Source organism: Dendrobates tinctorius, unplaced genomic scaffold (assembly GCF_039654945.1).
Source record: "Dendrobates tinctorius isolate UK_male_01 unplaced genomic scaffold, ASM3965494v1 ptg000128l, whole genome shotgun sequence".
In the NCBI taxonomy this organism is placed as follows: Eukaryota; Metazoa; Chordata; class Amphibia; order Anura; family Dendrobatidae; genus Dendrobates; species Dendrobates tinctorius.
The window spans coordinates 5,570,571-5,590,605 of record NW_027361796.1 but is presented as its reverse complement, the minus strand read 5'-3'; the positions used below and the strand labels follow the sequence as shown (position 1 = coordinate 5,590,605).

Below are 20,035 nucleotides of genomic sequence, written 5' to 3'. Positions count from 1 at the left end.
GAGAACTGTTGTCACAGCGCAGGCACCGGCATAAAACACAGGAGGAGGCGGCGGAGCACAGGGGCATGATGGACAGATGGGAGGCGGCGCCCAGACGCAAGACAGGGGCAAGATGGACAGATTGGTGGCACCTGATACAGGGGGACACAACATACCTCTGGGACGCAATGCAGGTATGGGGACCTATTTATAAAAGTCAATATTTCGGCGTTACTAGGGGTCAGAAAAATAAGAGCCACCTTCACAGAGTGCAGCCTTAGTGCTGCTGAAGGTGGCTCTTTTACTTAAAAATGCCCTAGGGGGTGACAGGTTCCCTTTAACCTCATATCTGCAGGTTAATTAGCAATTTTGCTGGTGACAGTTTCCCTTTAACTTCTCACTTGTGCAACTCAAAATACAGCAACATAATGATTTAAATCTTCATTTACATATTGTATGTGTATTTATATATGTGTGTGAATGTATGTATAGTATGTGCATGCAAGTTTCCTATACCCCATAAACACACACACACACACACACGTTTCATGCAGGGCAGGAATTGCATACATGATTAATGTAAATGACAGATTGCTACAAGGTGCAATATATTCCATAGACTGCTGGCTGTGAGTGTTCATAGAGCCCTTTGTTGAACAATATCTGAATTCTAAAAAACAGAAAAAAAAATTCATTGTATATTTTTAAATTTAAAATGTTTAGACAAAGGAGCAACTTACCAGAGACTTGTTGTCCTGTTTGTGGATAGTCACGATTCGGCTTTCACTGGAATCATCTTTGCTGGCTTGTTGAATGCTTACATCAATTATATCTGGAAAATCACAGTAGGTCTGCAGGTCCTGTCATGATAGAACACATTGGACTATACTTAAAAAAAACCAAATCAACAAAAGAAACAAATAAGAAATAAGGACTTACAAAGAAAACATATTATTTAAGGTTAAAGTGAACTGGTCAACTTGAATAACGCTATTAATCAGCAGGTATAGGGTTAATCTGCAAATTAATAGCCTAATGAAGGTGCCCGGCTGCGGCACTGAAAGTGCGGCACATAGGAGAAAATGAACTTTATTTCTCTCAGGAGCCGCCAGCTTTCAGTCATACAGGTGTTCTGGCACAGCAACAGTCACCGCTCACAGCATTGTGATTAGTAGCGGTGAGCACCCCCCAGGCACGCTCACCAACATGAAGCAGCGCAGAGCCGGTTGTCAACAGCCACTAATCACAGTGCTGTAAGCATTGTCTATAGCTGCGCCAGCACGCCTGTACAGTATGACTGAAAGTCAGCGTCTCCCCTGAATAGTCCAATTCATTTTCTCTTGGTAGCCGCACTTTCAGTGCAGTGACCGAGCACCTTCAAACTGATATTAATCTGTAGATTAATTCCATAGCTAAAGATCAAAAGCATTACCTGAGCGTTAACCTATTCGTGCATGAAAGCAGAGACTTCTCAATCCAGGATAGCGGGCGGGGAGAAGCCGCCGGGAACAAGCCTGCCTCATTAGTCAACCGTGCGGCTCGGTCACCGGTGGCTGCTGTGCTTTTCTCTGAAACGCTACAGCCTTTGAGAGTCAAACATACCTGGCTGAAATCATACAGCCAATGTCTGATACATGTTGCCTGTGGATTGGGCAGCATGTATCAGCTGTCAGGTTCACTTTACTTTTTTTTTGTGACAATGTTCACCCCCCCGTTATCACAATCTGTATTAAAAAAGAGAAAAAAAAAATTCTTGCAATTTTCACACAGACTACTGAACCTTTTTTTTTTTTTTTTTATTAAAGACTCTAGCTTCCAGTTACATTAGCCAGAATGGTCAGACCCAGACCTTATCTTTTGTATTGAAGAATCTAATGAGCAGGTGCACAGGTCATTGTGAAGAGAGGGGGAGCAGGCCCGTTGTGACATCACCGATTGTAATAGGTGGATCCTGTGTTGTCAGCTGTGTATAGAGGTATCACATGCCATTGTAATGCTGTCTCTGTGGATAAGGAGACTTCCTGACTACTCTGCCTGGAAGAACAGGAAGTATTGGCTCTAAACAAGCTCCAGTGGCAAGTGTGAAAATTACAAGATTATTACTCATTTTTCTGATCTTGTCCAGAGCATTGCAGGCTCATTTGCATATGAATTAAAACACAAATAAAAGGTATTGATTGGCTTATCTTTCAAAGGGCAATATAAGCGGTTTGGAGGAGGGTTGATCATCAATTGATCATTAGATTCCATATAAGATTACTGTACTTGTATGTATTATGTATACCCCTCCTCCATGTAAAGCTCCATGGAATAAATGGCGCCATAAAAATAAATAATAATAATTTAAGAATATGTTCACAAGTTTCAAAAATATTACGATATTATCAGGGAAAAATAAACTTGCATTTTTACCTTCATTATGGAAAATTGCACCAAAACCACATAGTGATTCCATAGTGTGAACACGCCCTAAAGATATGTTTTTCCTTCTTTTAGCTGGGCTTACCACCGTTCTTTGGTTCCAGACACATGCACCCAAAATCAGATGGATTAATCATTACCTGTTCATCAAATGGATCTTTGTCTCGAGATCTGCCTCTTGAAAAGCGAATACCTTCATTTGCAGTGACCACAATAGTTGCAAAAATCTCTCCTCCTGAAGGATCTCGGCAAGCTTCCTTTACTTCAAATTGTTCGGAGTAAAACGCTGACTGCAAGTTTTCCAGGTTTATGAGATATTTCAGTTTTAAGTCCCTGGCAGTAGCTTTGCATTGGCTAAATTGTTGAATGAAACTTCGGAATCTGTATCTGATTCTCTTGCGGGTCAGAATATGATAGTCTTGGATTTTGGCACGAATACACTTCGGTAGAAATGACTTATAGCTGCACAAAAATAAGAGAGCATTAATTTACAATAAAGAATCGGAGAGATCTTGTGAATACGTGATTTTAAAGTCCCATTCAACCAAATACAATTTTTTTTTAATCAAATGGTAATTTAATTAAAAACATCTACAAAGTTTGATAAATCTACTACATTGACACGAATAGCGGTATGACTCAAGTGACCAAAAAGTGCAAAGAACAAATGCTTCAATGGGCTGTCTCAAGTTGGCTTTACAGGTGTAAAAAGGGAAGCAGTGTGCTCCTGAATGACTCACAGTTCAGACAAGCAGCAGTGTTCTGCTGCTGCTGACCCAAACTGACCGCTCTTGCACTCTTACTTGCAGAGGCAGCTTTGCCTCTGTGTCATTTGTGGATCATGGAGCACAAGAGTACTGAAGCTTCAGAGCAGCGCTTACAAGCGCTACATTAAAGAGCTTGTAACCACTGAGCTCTTTGACTAGGTGACAAGCCACCGCTGGTTGACTGCAGATGGCTAGTAACCTAGGGAATGAGAAGAATGCAAATGTAAAAATAGGACCTAAATTGTTTTTCCAAGCCCTTTGCAATTTTATCTTTTTAAGAACTCCTCTAAGTAAAAGGTGCAGACCACAGTAGATAACGCTATTGGCCTTTTATCACTATTCAGAGATTGTTAGTTTTTAATGTATGTTACATTATAGACCACAAGATAAAATGTGTCTTCTGCAATACCTGTGAGCATTGTATATTGCAATTGGGCTTTCCTCTTTTTCACTGGCCATACGCATCATGTCAAGGACAGCCATACCGAGGCATTCCTCCTGTGTTTCATGTGTTATGGGTACTGTCATCCAGCCATTCAGAAAATCATCTCGCCACTTTATAATTGGAAAAAAAAAAAGCAGAATTATAGCATTTTTCTATGGAATCTAAACTGAAGTAATCAGAGATTGGAAACTTTATTGTATTATACAAAAAAATGGGCACAAAGTCGCCTGAATATAAAGAAAACACATATACTCCACTACAAAATCCCCACTAAACTCCCTCGCTTGCTCTTCCGGCCACTGATTGGATGTAACGGTTTCATAGTTACATATGTTGAAAGAAAACCCTAGGTCCATCAGGTTCATCCTTTCTCCCCAATTATACATTTTGTCACTAATTTAACGATAACCCACAGCGGCGATGTGTTTGAGCAGGGAGAGCGAGCCAAGAAGTTCACCTGCTCAATGCTGAGCTGTATACTGTCTGGAAATCTGTAAGTAAGGCCAGTTTCACATGTCCAACATTCATGGTCTGCACTCCTAATTCTCACCTTGTACATGCTGTTGAGGCTATAGTGTTCAGGTAAGGAGATCCATAAGTGGTCAGACATGTGAAACCAGCCTAAATGTTTTGCTTTTCTGTAACCCCGCCTTTCGGACAATGAAGAACATACGACGTGCCAAAAACAAACAAAAAAACAATGGGCTGTCTGTTAGAAAGGCTCGATATTTACAGATTTGTCCCTTATTTTTTAAGACGTCTGCAATTTGCCCAGGCATGAAGAATATCAGCTTCCGGGCCAAATCTTGACTGATGCAAACCCATTCTAACCTAAACAGTCCTTAGCATTCATCACAATTTCTCCGGTTTTGTTTGTTTACGAGGATTGACCACAAGTTCTCAAATGATATTGAGAGTTCTGGGGTATTTCTGGTCGGGGACCCAAACTTCCAATATTTTGTTAGTTATCACTTTCCTTGCGTCACGGTGCTCTACCATGCTGGAAAATGCATTGACGTCATCAAATTACTCCTGGATTGTTGGTAGGTGCTCTTGATTGATGTCTAGATAGCATTCTTTATTCATGGCAGTGTTCTTAGGCATACAGGAATGGTCTCAGGATGCTTTACTGTTAGCATGCCACAGTACTGTTTGCATGTCAAGGCAGTGGACACATTTTCTTTTTTGTACAATCATTCTTTCAGATTCCCCAAACAGCCTGAAGGGCGCTTCATCAGAGAAAATAACTTTACCACAGTCCTCTGCAGAACATCCCTGCACTTACTGCAGAATATCAATCTGTCCTTGTATTTCAAGGCGAATGCCCTTCTTGAACCCAGGCTAGCCTCCAGAAGACCTTGCCTCACTGTGCATGCAGATTCACTGACACCTGTCTGCTGCCGTTCCTGTGCAAGCTCTGCACTGATGTTGAACCAACCCCTTGGCGAATACGGTCTTGGTACTTGCTGGATTTTCTTGGGTGCCCTGAAGACTTTTTTTTTTTTTTTTTACACAGAACCAGAAGCACTCTTTCTGAATGGGGTTTTGTGATTACCGCAACTTAATTTTCATGTCTTTGCAATTCATCTGATCATTCTTCACAACAATCTAGAGTCGATGCAAATTCACCCTATAAAAACTGAAATCTCAAAACTATTGGCCACGACTATATACAGCAAAGCAATATATTACAGTGTATAAATAATTCTTTAGTAATCTGTGCACTAACTAAACAAAATTTGGGGTTTTTAATTTTTGGCGGTTCATGCTGTGACAAAAATTTGATGTTCACTTTATTCAGCATGTCAGTGAAATTACAGAAATACGAAACCTTTTATATGTTTTACTAATTTTTCAAAAAAAAAAAAAAAAAAAACGCTAAAAAAATTAAAATAGGTTTCTTTTTAATATACGTTTATCAGTATCATAGCCAGGAGCAGCGAGAGCGAAGCTCCGATCGATGCAGTTAATCACTTGGACCGTTCATGATGCGATCGTGGGGTACCGATGGGTTACTATGGCAACCGAGGGCCAGTTGAACTTCTGCACCATTTATACTATATACTGAGGTTCCCATAAGGGAAAAAATAATTATAAAGACATAAAATGTAATTCTTACCCTAAACAAAGAAATTAAAAAAAAAAAAAAAACATTTGGTATCACCTATCAAAAAATAAAATTAGAAAAATTTGTAATTCCATACCATCACTTTACTTCATCTTAATGTACATGAATCATCAGCTTTATTATACACATCAGATAAAAATAAAATTCACTAAATGTTCTTTGAAATCATATATGCAGTAATGCACTTCCTTACAATCCCTGCAAACAAACTAAATATAAACAATGTATCCAAGTCACATATTTACTGTTTTGGATTACAACACTAGTATGATGCAAAATATTCAGGATTGAGAGTCCTCAGTAGTTGATACCTTTTAATGGCTAACTAGTATGATGCAGGAATCTTTCCAAGGTGACACTGCCAGTACCTATGGGCAAACATCCCAGAAGGGAGACAGACATACAAATTCACTCCTAACATTACACTACCAGTAGAGGTTCCCAGACTAGGATACTAATAAAGCAGCTTCCGAGTGTAGGACAGGGGGGTAGAAAGTTACAGGTACAGGACATGAAGAGGGGAATGATTTCTGCAGAGACAAGAGACTTCCTGTTTCTACATAGAGCAGAGAAAAGAGAAGAATTGGCTGGGTAGAAAGGTAAAATGAGCAATTGTAAGTACACTGCTATATAATATGATTGCAATATATCAAGAGGATACAAACTTTGATGAGAGGAGGAGGGCTGCTATAACAGCTGTACCATGTGAAATCTATCCTAAAATACATATAATCATAAGATTATAAGATTACAACAAAATGTGCTCCCAAGTATGAGAAAGCTACATACTTTATACATATATACACAGCACTCGGCATACATTTTAGGTGTGCCAAAATGATGCAAACTAAGAAAACCTTAAATGTACCTGCTAATAGCTTATTTGATCAAATTAAGAAAATGCAAAGTAAATTAACAAAATGGAAATCAAATCAAATCAATATTTGGTCTGACAATCCTCTGACCGATCAGCTGTTATCAGTGTCGGCGGCCGGAAATACTCACTTGTCGAGGTGCTCGATCTACTTGTACTACTCTACTCCATCTACACTACAGAACACGTCCGTGCTCGTCATTGCAGACCTCCTATGAACGCCGGCCACATTCAGACGGCCAGCTGAAGCCCTGCTATGTGTAGCACAAGTGATCTGATGATTGTAGCTTCCAGTCTCTTAAAGGGACTATTGATGCAAGTACAAAGTAGAAAAAAATGTTTTAAAAAAATATTTAAAAAATTAAAGTTCAACTCCCCCCTCCATTTGATCCATTCAAAATAAATAAAATAAAAATATTTGGTATAAACGTCTGATCTATCAAAATATAAACTAAATTAATCCAATCGGTAAAAAAAGAAACACCAGAACTACTTTTTTTGTCGCCGGCGCTGCAATATCGCAATAAAATGCAATAACAGGTGATCAAAACATCGTATCTACCACAACATGGTATCAACAAAAACGTCAGCTCAGGCGCAAAAAAATAAGCCCTCAACCAGCCCCAGATCCCGAAAAATAGAGGAGCTATGGGTGTTCGAAAATTGCGACAAAGAAAAACGCAAAAAACAGAAAATTGCAAGGCCGTGAAGGGGTCAAAGGAATTCCACCCAATGACCAGAAATGTATATGGCCAGAAATGTGATTATCACTAAGTTTAGGTTCACATGCCCAGCTATCAGCCGTTAGAATCCAGCAGCAATCAGACAACTTTCTTGTTTTCCTGAAAAAACGGACTTCAGTGGATCTTCTTTTTTTTTTTTTTTTAACATTATGGAAAACGGATCTGTTAGGTAGCCAACCATTTTTTCTCCCATTTGAAAAGGATCTGTTTTTTGCTTATTAGAGCTGGAAAAATAAACATTTAACTATTACTGGACATGTGAACTTTAAAGGAATCATTCATTTGAAACTGATACAGTAAGCAAATAGTGTATCCTTTTTCAGAAGTGAGACAAACCGATAGCTAATTAATGAATCCATTAACCAGACTTCAATGTTAATTAAAAAAGAAAAAAAAAAAAAGGATCCAGCTTCCTTCAAGGAAGGCCCCCGATTTGCTACACGGCATCCTTAGTAACTTCATATAACCTCCCCCAGTGAGTTACTGCAATTGGCCATTCCCAACTATCCTTCCCTAGTTGGGCAATTGGGCGTCGGTGTCTCAACAACAGCAAAGGAGCCCGTGACCGCGACTGCCGACACCGCAGGAACGCCATCGACACGGCAGGGGAGTATAAGCTTTATTAGCGAGGGGCATGGGAAGCAGTTGTCCGAATAGTCGACAACTTCTTTAGGGGAACTTTCAACAGTTTATGTCATGTACTATGCATCTTATTTATTTATTTTTAATTTATTTTGCTTGTATGGTGACAGCTCAGTCTTTTTGTTTAACCCCTTAACGACTGCTGATACGCCTTTTAACGGCGGCAGTTAAGGGCCCCCTCAGCACTGCTTTTCAACAGTGCTGAGAAATAAGTGTATAGCGCCACCCAGCGTTGGAAAATCTCGAGGGTCTTGGCTACCAGGGGTAGCCGAGACCCCAGAGAACATGATTCAGCTCGGTTATTACCGTCCCCAGTCTTGTGATCGCCGTTATTCACCGAACTAGCTATCACATCGGGAGGGCAGTAATGTCACGATGGGGGCAGGCTTTGCAGCGCTGAGAATCTCTCCCCCCCATGTGCTCATCCACCTATCCACTCTCTATTTCCCCATGTGCTGACTTCTCCCATCTGTGCTCTCTTCTTTGACCTGTCTATCCCAGGTGCTATCCCCCTTGTCTGCAGTCTCTCTCCTTCCTGTGCTGTCCTGTTTGAGCTGTCTCCCCCCTGTGCTCTGTCTCACCCCTGTGTGCTTTCTCTCTCCCCCATCTGCTGTCTTCTCCTTTCATGTCATCTCTTGTTTGACTTGTGCACACCATCACTAAACAGTCAGTGCACAGCATGTCAGGAGAAATTTCTATTTAAAGGGGGTTTCCCACAAACTAAAGTTCATTTTAAAAATTGTCTGTGTCTGACAGAACATACCACAGCTTCTGGGCAGGGGAGGAAGCAAAAGACAATACTGACATTACAGCAGGAGATCTCAGAGGATACATTTTGTGAGGTAAAATATTGTTTAAAAACAGTAAGTGAAATATTTTACCTCACAAAATTAATCCTCTGTGATCTCCTGCTGTAATGTCAGTATTGTCTTTTGGTTCCTCCCCTGCGCAGGAGATGTGGTATGCTTCGTACACGGTCAGACACAGACAATTTTTAAAATGAACTTTCGTTTGTGGGAAAATCCCTTTAATGTGACCGGCTTCCTCTGCCTGTAGACACGTCACGCATCTGCCGCGAGGATCAGCCGAATGATTCACTGCCCCTGTGCGGAATTTGAGCAGGCGCAGTGCAACGGCCTTCTGCTGGTGGTACCGCGCAACAGGCTGCGTGAGTGTGTGTGTGTGAGTGTGTGAATGTGAGTGTGTGTGTGTATGACCCCAGCAACATGCCCGCTGTCTTGGGGTCATACTTGACTCCGAGCTTTCCTTTGCCCCCCCACATACGATCACTGGCTCGCTCTTGTTAGCTGCACCTCAAAAACATTTCTAGAATTCGACCTTTTCTTATTTTTGACTCCACAAAAACTCTTACTGTTTCTCTTATTCATTCTCGTCTGGACTATTGTAACTCTCTTCTAATCGGTCTCCCTCTTATCAAACGCTCCCCCAAGACAGGACAGAACAGGAAATGAAAACATTATAAGGCAATTATATAAATAGATAACGGCGATGGCACAAAAAAAAGGTCAGATTTTCAATTAGTTTCTCTCCTATGATATGATCTAGAATAAAAGGGGAGAAAAATGGGGTCCCCTGAGCCACCTTCGGTACCTCCGCTATCCCCGGACCCTCCGGCTCCGTCCCCCCAAGTCATCTTCCCAGAAGAAAATGGCAGGCACATGTGCAGTGCGCGCCTGCAGAGATCTGCAAGCCGGTACCCGGCAACAACAGATTTTTCCTATTGGTTCATTTTGATCACTGTGATGGGGTCTATCACAGTGATCAAAATACAAAAAAGTAAATTAACCCCCCCTTTGTCACTCCCTTAGTTAGGTAAAAATAATTTTTAAAAAATGTATTTTTTCCATTCTTTGCAGTTTTGGGTTAGGGTTGGGACTAGGGTTAGGCTTGTGCTGTTGGGGTTACGGTGTTGGGGTTGGGGTTACGGTTGGGACTAGGGTTAGGGCTGTGTTAGGGTTGGAATTAGAATTGGGGGGTTTCCACTGTTTAGGTACATCAGCGGGTCTCTAAATGCGACATCGCACCCCGCCATTGATACCAGCCAATTTTGCATTCAAAAAGTCTAACAGTGCTCCCTCCCTTCCGAGCCCTGCCATGCGCCCAAACAGTGGCTTTCCCCCACATACGGGGTATCGCCATACTCAGGAGAAATCGAAAAACACATTTTCTGGTCCATTTTCTCCTGATACCCTTGTGAAAATAAAAAAAAAATTTGGGTCCAAAGTAAATTTTTTGTGCAAAATTCATTTTTTCCTTCCACATTGCTTTAGTTCTCGTGAATCCCCTGAAGGGTTAATAAACTTCTTGAATGTGGTTGAGGGGTGCAGTTTTTAGAATGGTGTCACTTTTGGGTATTTTCTGCCATATTGACCCCTCAAAGTGATTTCAATTGTGAGGTGGTCCCAAAAAAAATGGTTTTGTAAATTTTGTTGGAAAAATGAGAAATCGCTGGTCAACTTTTAACCCTTATAACGTCCTTACAAAAAAAAAATTATGATTCCAAAATTGTGCTGAAGTCGACGTGAGACAAAAAAAATTTAAAAAAAAGTTTGAAAATTGTAAAATTTTACAAATTTTTGCCCTATTTCCATTTTTTTCATAAATAAACGCAAGTCATATCGAAGACATTTTTCCACTAACATGACATACAATATGTTACAAAAAAACAATCTCAAAATTAGTGGAATCCGTTGAAGCGTTCCAGAGCTATAACCTCAAAGTGACAGTGGTCAGAATTGTAAAAATCGGCCCGGTCATTAAGGTCAAAATCGGCTTGATCACTAAGGGGTTAATGTATTTCAATACACTATTAAAATTTGCCAAAACAGAATCCCTTTTTACAAAAGAGATCCAATAATTCAAACTGCCATACATGTAAAACGCTTTTCAGAAGTTTAACTGGAAACATGAGCAATGGTTCAATGGTTCGGTTGTTTCATACTGCTAACATCCTGATGAAAGGACATTTTTGAAAAAACTTTTTTAGGCTCCTTAGTGGATTTGAACCTGTGGTTGTCCAAGTGCTTATACTATATACTGCAATGTTGTAGTAAGGGTAACCCATAGGTTCCTTGTGATTATTGTGAGGTGGGCTGATGGGAGCTGGTGTGTGCAATCACTGACAACCGCTCCATTTAATGCTGCTGTGAGAGACTGACAAGAAGAGAAGAGAGCAGAGCTTCTCTCTCTCTGGTCACTGCTGACAGATGAAGATATCACTTATGTTATTTAGGCAGTGTCTACTGACTGTGGAGAGAGCTCAGCACTTGAGCCTTCTTCACACACGGGGAGCCAAACAATGCAGTAAAGTTAAAGGGGTTGTCCGATCTAAAGCTACAAGTCTGCAGTAACACTATGCTATGTGACTGCAGACTTGTGAATCCTCAAATCGCACGCATTGTGCGTTGTGAGCACACTCTAGTGCCAGGGGTGGCGGTCATGTGAATGCATGCAGCCACATTCTGACTAGACTGCATCTGGGCTTGATCAATACACTTGCATTGAGCAAAACTGCGCCTATCTATTTGGCACGTTAATACATGTATGCAAATCACATATTTGCCGTCTCATGCCCACTGCCGCCGACACCAGAGAATCCTCACACCGCACAGTGGGCGCGATGTGAGGGTTCACAAGTCTGCACTCATATAAAGTGACTGCAGATTTGTAAATTAAAACTGGACAACACCTAAGGATTAAGGAGTTAAACTATTGGTGTGGCTGTGTAGGTTATAGAAAATCAATAAAAACTTGATACCCATTTTGTAATAATCTGATGTGCCATTGCTGAAAAATCACATGCAAATTAGCCGAGAGAGTGCATTGGGGGGTGTCAATACACTACAAATGCATCGACCTGTCTGTTCTGTGCGACACGGAAGCAAATATAAAGCATTCAGATTGACATCTATGTTTCACTGATCCCCAATAACTTGTACGGCTGAGTCTGAGCCTCAAGTGCAGATCACAATAGGACCTGCTCACAGATATTTGACAATCGGATTCGACATTTGACGACATGTGAATACATGCATCCAACTCTATGGGTCAGTTTGCAGTCCATTAGAAATCAGACAGCACACAGACCTCTCACATTGATGTGTAAATGTAGCGCAAGTAATGAGTGCGAGATACGCAACTTGTTCCGGGTAGATGACAATATATTAGAAAGAGCAGATGCACAAAAACCGTCCCAGAGACTATTTATGTACAGGTGTGTTCTTCCCCATCTTTCCTCTACACATGCTTAGATGAGTGGGGCAAAATGACAAGCTTTGAAAACAAAATACACAATTCCAAAAAACTTTGTTGGGCTCTGTTTACAATGTATGTTCCTATATGTTGGCACCCAATGGCTAAGATGTGAATTGATAGCTTGTCATGATAATGTATAGAATTTGCATTGTGAGATACTGGAGTCCTAAATGATATACATGAAAAGAAATGGGTGGATACATCTGTATATAGAATGGTCTCAGTTTCATTAGCCTTCACATGCAAGTAACAAGGACAGGAGATAACAATGATCCCTAAAAGCAGAAAACACCATCTGTCAACCTATCCGAGGGCTATTATTAGCCAATGCGCCTTCCAGTCCATGACACTAGTCTAGCTGTGTGTATTAAAGAGGATGCTTGCCCAAAACTGATAACAAAATTGCTTCAGCTGCAAATAAGGCAAAGAGGTCTAAAGCAAGAAATAACAAAAGAAGAATTAGTACAGATGCTCAATTGCTGCAAAAAGCTAAGATTCTTACCTGAGCAAACAAATACGACATGACAAAGTCATCAAGAATTGGACTTTCAGATCCCCTTGCAACTCCATAACGAAAAGCTCTGCTGCTCCCATTACTATACCAGTGTGGAAAATAAAACCTGAATGAAAAAATAGGTACATGGTCAAAGCAATGGTTAAGCAAATAATTCATTTATACACATTCATTTTGAATCTCTTTAAAAGCAGTTGAAAACTTGTGTTTTTGATTATCTAACAAAAATGTTGTGGTCATTGCTTATATGTAGATATAACAGGCTTATGTTTATCCTCTTAATATATTGCAATCAGTATAGTTTACAGCACTGTGCACTTACAATTGCTCGTTTCGCCTTTCTACCCAGCTAATACTTCTCTTTTCAATTAGGTCTACTACATCACATGACTAATAATGAACTAACTTAATCCTTCTAAGCTGCATGGCTGCATGTACAAACAGGAGCTCAATTTTCTCTGCACAAGAAACAAGTCAGTGCAAACTTCCCTGGCAGGGGGAGGAGGGAACGACAGAGCTTTTTTAACAAAAGTATATTAGAAAAAATTAGATCGTGACATTAAATAGACATTTGCAATTAAAATAAATCTTAGTTTCTGACCACTCCTTTCAGCTTTGGATGGGAAGGGGGGGGTGTAAAAAATAAAAAAGGAAATTTTTGCTCCAGTGGCAGGAAGCCCAGCTATGCTTCTGGTCACAAGATCACAAGTGAGCTGTTCATTTTGCATGCGCCAGTACACTATGTCCCGGAAGTATTTTGCTGTGTTCCGGGACATAGTGCACCGGCGCATGCGCAGTAATGATTTTCGGGCTTGCCCATAGTTGGGCAAAGCATACTGCACGTGCGCGAGGCAAGAATGCTTTGCACACGCGCAAACTATGGAGGAGAACAACTCTAATTCCAGAAAAGATCGCGGACAGGGGCCATGGTTGGGGTGGAGAAAAAAAGAAACACCGCCCATCGGACCGGACACAGGGCATTTACATAGCCCGCCAACTTCCAGATACCAAGGCTCCTAACACTATAATGCCTACCTTAGGTGGCCTAGTGTAGTGGTTAAAGTGCACAACCACCAACGTGGGAGACTGGGGTTCAAATCTCAGAAATAATATACCAGTAGTGGTCCTTGGGCCAGACTACTAACATTATAGTACCTCTGTTCTAAGCATAGGAGTGTCACGAACAGAGTCATGCCAACTCAGACGTCACCCGGATTAACAAGGTCCGCGTCAGATGTCGAGGAACCAGGACAATCTGATGATGATAAATGGGCTACTGGAACAAATCACACATGGACAAGGCAAGAGAAACTGGATCTGATGAAATGCTACTATAAAAGAGAGAGGATATATGAAGCATATGAGGAAACTCTGGATGGATACAAGACCTGCATGTCCACTGACTGAGAAACAACTAGTCACCCAACGCTTCAATGTCATAAAGAGACAGCTATTATCACAACTGGAGATGGATCAACTGCACTGCAGATCCACCCTACATAAAGACATATGCAACCCCCTGAAAATACTGATCCAATCCTGCAACTAGAGAGCAATACACCAGAGATCGACTGCCAAGGCTCAGCAAAGAAACACCACCAGACAGTATGCTAGAAGATGCCAATAGAGCACTTGCATCAATACCTACCACCACCATAACTCAAACTAATAAACTGATCTATGCTACTGCCTCAGCAATCATGGAAATGCTTGGCTATACAACCAGCAAGAACAACAGAAGTATGTGCCCCCCTTGGAAAAAAGATCAAAGTGACATGAAGGGAGGTCAGTCAACTAACAGAAATAGAGAAGGGTGATAAGATCAAGAATAAAACCAAGCTGGACAAGTACAAAGGCCTGAGCCCTAGAGACTGCTAAACAAAGGCTCACAGCACTCCCTGCAAGACTAGGGAGGCCAAGAAGAAAAATGCCCTGTTCTCCAAAGAACCATCCAAGTAACAGAATAACAGCACAAAGGCAGCAACTGGAAACAACGAAGATCCTGCGCAGAACCCTCAAACTTCCAGGGAGAGAATGAGTAAGGCCAAAAAAAAAAAAAAAAAAAGACCACCCCTATTGGGGGGTGAGAAGGAAGTTTTTAATACACATTTTACTTTTTTCTAAGTCACATAATCAAGGAAGTTGCCATAGGAATTAGCGTAGAACAAAGTGCTTGCACAAGACACAACTAGGAAAAGTGAGCAGACATCCTATCAAGAATGTCTGCCAATTATGCTTTATACTCGGCAATAAGCAATTGCAAAATTGCAGACAAATGCTAGAAAACAGTGATTTATGTGTATGACAACCTCATTATGGAGTATAGAGACGCAGTATGCGCAGAAGTGAAGAGAGGCCAGCATTCCTTACTTTGCATTTGTACACATTTGCACAGGAACTGGTAGAAAAGCGCTTGTTGTTATGTGCCATTTACTAGATCCAGCTGACCTCTCGACTAACAGGCCTGAACAAGGTTCCTTTCTTCTAAACAGAGCGCTCTTACATTCATATACAAAATATGATATCCAGTTATGACTACATCCCTAATTCAGCTTGTAAAAATGGTCACTGAGAATGTAGAGCTGCAAAGTATCATCAGTTCGTGGATTTCTCCCCCCTCCTCTGCATACAAATGACTTCACTTTTAGCGCTTTTAAACAAAAAGTGTTACACATTCCCAATATCTTTTTATTGCTTTGTATCAGAATTGTTTTTTATTTCCCCATTTGAATCCCACTAACTGTGGCATGTTGCAATTCTAATCCAGTTTTGTGAAAATGGCTAAGTCTCAGTTCAGACTACGGTTTTTAATATACTTTAACCAGTACATGACTGAGCCATTTACTCCCCCCCTTCCTTCCTTCCTGACAAGAGACAGTTTTGGATTTTTATCGGATATGTGGTACTAACCCCTTCCTATTGCAAAAAAAGGGGGAGACAAAAAAGCGCAATAGGGTCTTATCCACGTTACAAAAGACAGTATATCATGAAATATGCTCACCTGGTTAGGATGAGATAAGAGTGTGTAGGTAGCGGCTGCTGCAGATCCACAGGTCTTCAGTGACCAAAGAAATGATGAATCCAAAGGGAGTTTGTAGCTATATTCCGCGCTGCCGCTTTAGACAAATTCCAGGAGAATGCTGTATGATTGCAGTGGTTTTATTCTACGCGTTTCAGGGGTCTCATGCCCCCTTCATCAGGAAATACCACAAATACATACAGGTATCACAGACATAAATAGGTTTGTAAGGATGCTGGATTTCAAAAAAATGAGCGCCAACAAGTCAGATGATGCAGTGTCAAAGTTCAATGACACCACATGGTTAACAGTTAACCTAAGATATATTACAAAAGAATAGGTATTTTAAAAGATTTTTTGATTAAATTTTCGTTTACAAAACGGATAATAAAGTCAAATTTACGATTTAAACAAAAAAAAAAAAAAAAAAAAAAAGGGGAAGGGGGGAGTTTATTCCTGTTTAGAGGTGGATACCTTACAAGTGGACTATCGTATGGAAACAGCAAACCGCTTTTTTTTCATTGAAAGCATTGCAATCTTAATACAAAAAGGGGAAAAAAGTAAAAACATAATTTTAATTCATTACCAATAAAAAATATATAATTTTAGTTAAATTCTAAAAAATTAAATATAAAATTATTTTTTAGTATAGAGGAAATGGGTTAAAAAATAATAAAGGATGCTAAAAGCAGCAACACACGAGAAGCTGCACAGCAGCCAGCGCTGCTCAGAATGAGAACGCAAACAGCATGGATTCATTACTTCACTAATACAAAGATCATGGGCAAATTTTAGATATAACATGAAGCACATAAAAAAGGGGGTTAATATCAGATGCAGCAACACACAGGACGCTGTGCAGGAGCCAACTACTGCTCAAAGAAAAAACGCTGGATAAAGCGGCAGAGTGAATGGGTGGCTTCATTAATAGATAAGATCGCAGGCAGCTTTAGTGTTCACCCCCTGACACATAAGTCTTTTTACTGTGAAGGAGTGGCAGTAACATTCTTGCACTGTTCACTAATCTCTATGACTAGGCAATATATGCATGGGAGCTGAGTTAAAGGAGAAATAAGATACTATTATCAGCCGGGGTCATTCTTTCATGTCAGACTAGTAGAATTAGTAGCGCTTACCCGGGCTTAATTTTTTATTTTTTATTTTTTTTTTTTTTCTTCTTCTTTAATTAAGCCCGGGTAAGCGCTACTAATTCTACTAGTCTGACATGAAAGAATGACCCCGGCTGATAATAGTATCTTATTTCTCCTTTAACTCAGCTCCCATGCATATATTGCCTAGTCATAGAGATTAGTGAACAGTGCAAGAATGTTACTGCCACTCCTTCACAGTAAAAAGACTTATGTGTCAGGGGGTGAACACTAAAGCTGCCTGCGATCTTATCTATTAATGAAGCCACCCATTCACTCTGCCGCTTTATCCAGCGTTTTTTCTTTGAGCAGTAGTTGGCTCCTGCACAGCGTCCTGTGTGTTGCTGCATCTGATATTAACCCCCTTTTTTATGTGCTTCATGTTATATCTAAAATTTGCCCATGATCTTTGTATTAGTGAAGTAATGAATCCATGCTGTTTGCGTTCTCATTCTGAGCAGCGCTGGCTGCTGTGCAGCTTCTCGTGTGTTGCTGCTTTTAGCATCCTTTATTATTTTTTAACCCATTTCCTCTATACTAAAAAATAATTTTATATTTAATTTTTTAGAATTTAACTAAAATTATATATTTTTTATTGGTAATGAATTAAAATTATGTTTTTACTTTTTTCCCCTTTTTGTATTAAGATTGCAATGCTTTCAATGAAAAAAAAGCGGTTTGCTGTTTCCATACGATAGTCCACTTGTAAGGTATCCACCTCTAAACAGGAATAAACTCCCCCCTTCCCCTTTTTTTTTGTTTTTTTTTTTGTTTTTTTTGTTTAAATCGTAAATTTGACTTTATTATCTGTTTTGTAAACGAAAATTTAATCAAAAAATCTTTTAAAATACGTATTCTTTTGTAATATATCTTAGGTTAACTGTTAACCATGTGGTGTCATTGAACTTTGACACTGCATCATCTGACTTGTTGGCGCTCATTTTTTTGAAATCCAGCATCCTTACAAACCTATTTATGTCTGTGATACCTGTATGTATTTGTGGTATTTCCTGATGAAGGGGGCATGAGACCCCTGAAACGCGTAGAATAAAACCACTGCAATCATACAGCATTCTCCTGGAATTTGTCTAAAGCGGCAGCGCGGAATATAGCTACAAACTCCCTTTGGATTCATCTAACCCCTTCCTGACATTTGAAGTATATACATCATGACATCATGGTCAGGAAGTACTTTTCTCCTGTTACCCCTGTGAAAATAAAAAAAAAAATTGGGGCTAAAAGATAATTTTGGTGGAAAAAAAAAAAGTGATTTTTTATTTTCACGGCTCGACTTTATAAATTTCTATCAAACATCTGGGGGTTCAAGGTGATAACACACATCAAGATAAGTTCTTTGGGGGGGCCAGCTTCCAAAATGGGTCACTTTTGGGTGTTTTCCAATATTTAGGCACATCAGGGGCTCTCCAAATGCAACATGGTGTCCGCTCTAGATTCCAGACAATTTTGCATTGAAAAAGTCGAATGGCGCTCCTTCCCTTCCAAACCCTGCCGTGCGCCGCCCAAACAATGGTTTTCCCCCACATATGGGGTATTGGCAAACTCATGAGAAATTGCACAACAAATTTTGGGGTTCATTTTCTCCTGTTACCCATGTGGAAATGAAAAAAAAGTAAATTTTTTTGGAAAAAAAAACTAAATCTTCATTATTTCTTTCCACATTGCTTAAGTTCCTGTGGAGCACTTGAAGGGTTAATAACCTTCTTAAATGTGGTTTTGAGCACTTTGAGGGGTGCAGTTTTTAGAATGGTTTCCCTTTTGGGTATTTTCCATCATATAGACCCCTCAAACTCATTTTACATGTAATGTTGTCACTAAAAAAATGTTTTTGTAAGTTTTGTTGTAAAAAATTAGAAATCGCTGGACAACTTTTAAGCCTTGTAAATTCCTATGAAAAAAAAATAAATAAAAAATTGTGCTGATGTAAAGTAGATATGTAGGAGATATTATTTATTAATTATTTTGCGTGACATATCTCCCAGATTTAAGGGCAAAATTAAAAAGTTTAAAAATTGGTTGTCCATTACTTGATCGGTTGGAGTTCGACATCCAGCACCCCCACAGATCAGCTGTTTTCAGTGTCGGCAGAGGCAGGAAATGCCCAATTGGAAATGCCCAATTGTTTGTCCACTACTTGATCGGTTGGAGTTCGACATCCGACACCCCACAGATCAGCGGTTTTCAGTGTCGGCAGCGGCAAGTAATGCTCCGTCTTCTGATAGTGGCCATGGCTGGGTACGTCACATCCGCCTACTAATGATTTGGCGGCGCCATCACAGCTGATAGGCGTAGGTGACCAAAGTGGGACCCCGACCAATCAGACATTGATTACCTATCCAAATGATAGGTCATCATTGCTCAAGTAGTGGACAAGCTCTTTCATTTTTATAATACGATTTATATTACTCTTATTTATTTTTTACAGATATCTGAGTGGGGTGGACGTAAAGAAAAATAGGAAACGTCTATTTTTCACTTTTTTATTTACGACCAGAAAGAACCACTAAAACATTTTAAATTATCTTTCCCTTTCCATAGAAATTATTTTTACGGTAGAGGCAAGGCTAGAAACAGAAATTTAGACTTGCAGTGTTGTTTTTTTTAGCTTATTTATTCTTTTGTATATTCATTTTTCTTTTTAATTTCTTTTGAACACTGTCAACAAGACCTTAAGAGATATTTTTTGGGGAATTTTAACATCTCAATACATTTTATTTATTTTTGCCGATTTTCTTTGTAACTAGAGATGGTATATTAGTCTCCGCTTCAGTGCAATGTCAGTTTCCTGGCTGCAAAGCAAAGATGTATGGGTTTCTTAGGACCCAGAACCTCTTGCTCCCTCTCCCTGCACCCAATGATTCTATATTCACTGGGTTTGGAGATGAAAGCAGTGTGAGTGATTCTTAAAGGGAATCTGTCACCCTATTTTTCGCCTATCAACTGCCGGCACAGATATCAGGGGCTTATCTACAGCATTCTGTAATGGTGTAGATAAGCCCCTGATGTAACCTGAAAAATGAGTTAGATTATGCTCACCCAGGGGCGGTCCGGGTCCGGTTTTG

At 40.0% G+C, this 20,035-nt stretch overlaps 1 protein-coding gene across 1 annotated transcript in view; it reads right to left on the bottom strand.

Moving 5' to 3' along the window:
• JAK2 (Janus kinase 2) overlaps positions 1–20,035 on the bottom strand; it is a 333,755-nt gene that overhangs the window by 117,511 nt on the left and 196,209 nt on the right. Inside the window, exons 4-7 of the mRNA XM_073542632.1 lie at positions 12,777–12,894; positions 3,577–3,722; positions 2,541–2,862; positions 720–839 (exon numbers count right to left, since the gene is read on the bottom strand). Coding sequence (XP_073398733.1) covers positions 720–839; positions 2,541–2,862; positions 3,577–3,722; positions 12,777–12,894 — 706 coding nt within the window. The remainder of the gene's footprint in view (positions 1–719; positions 840–2,540; positions 2,863–3,576; positions 3,723–12,776; positions 12,895–20,035) is intronic.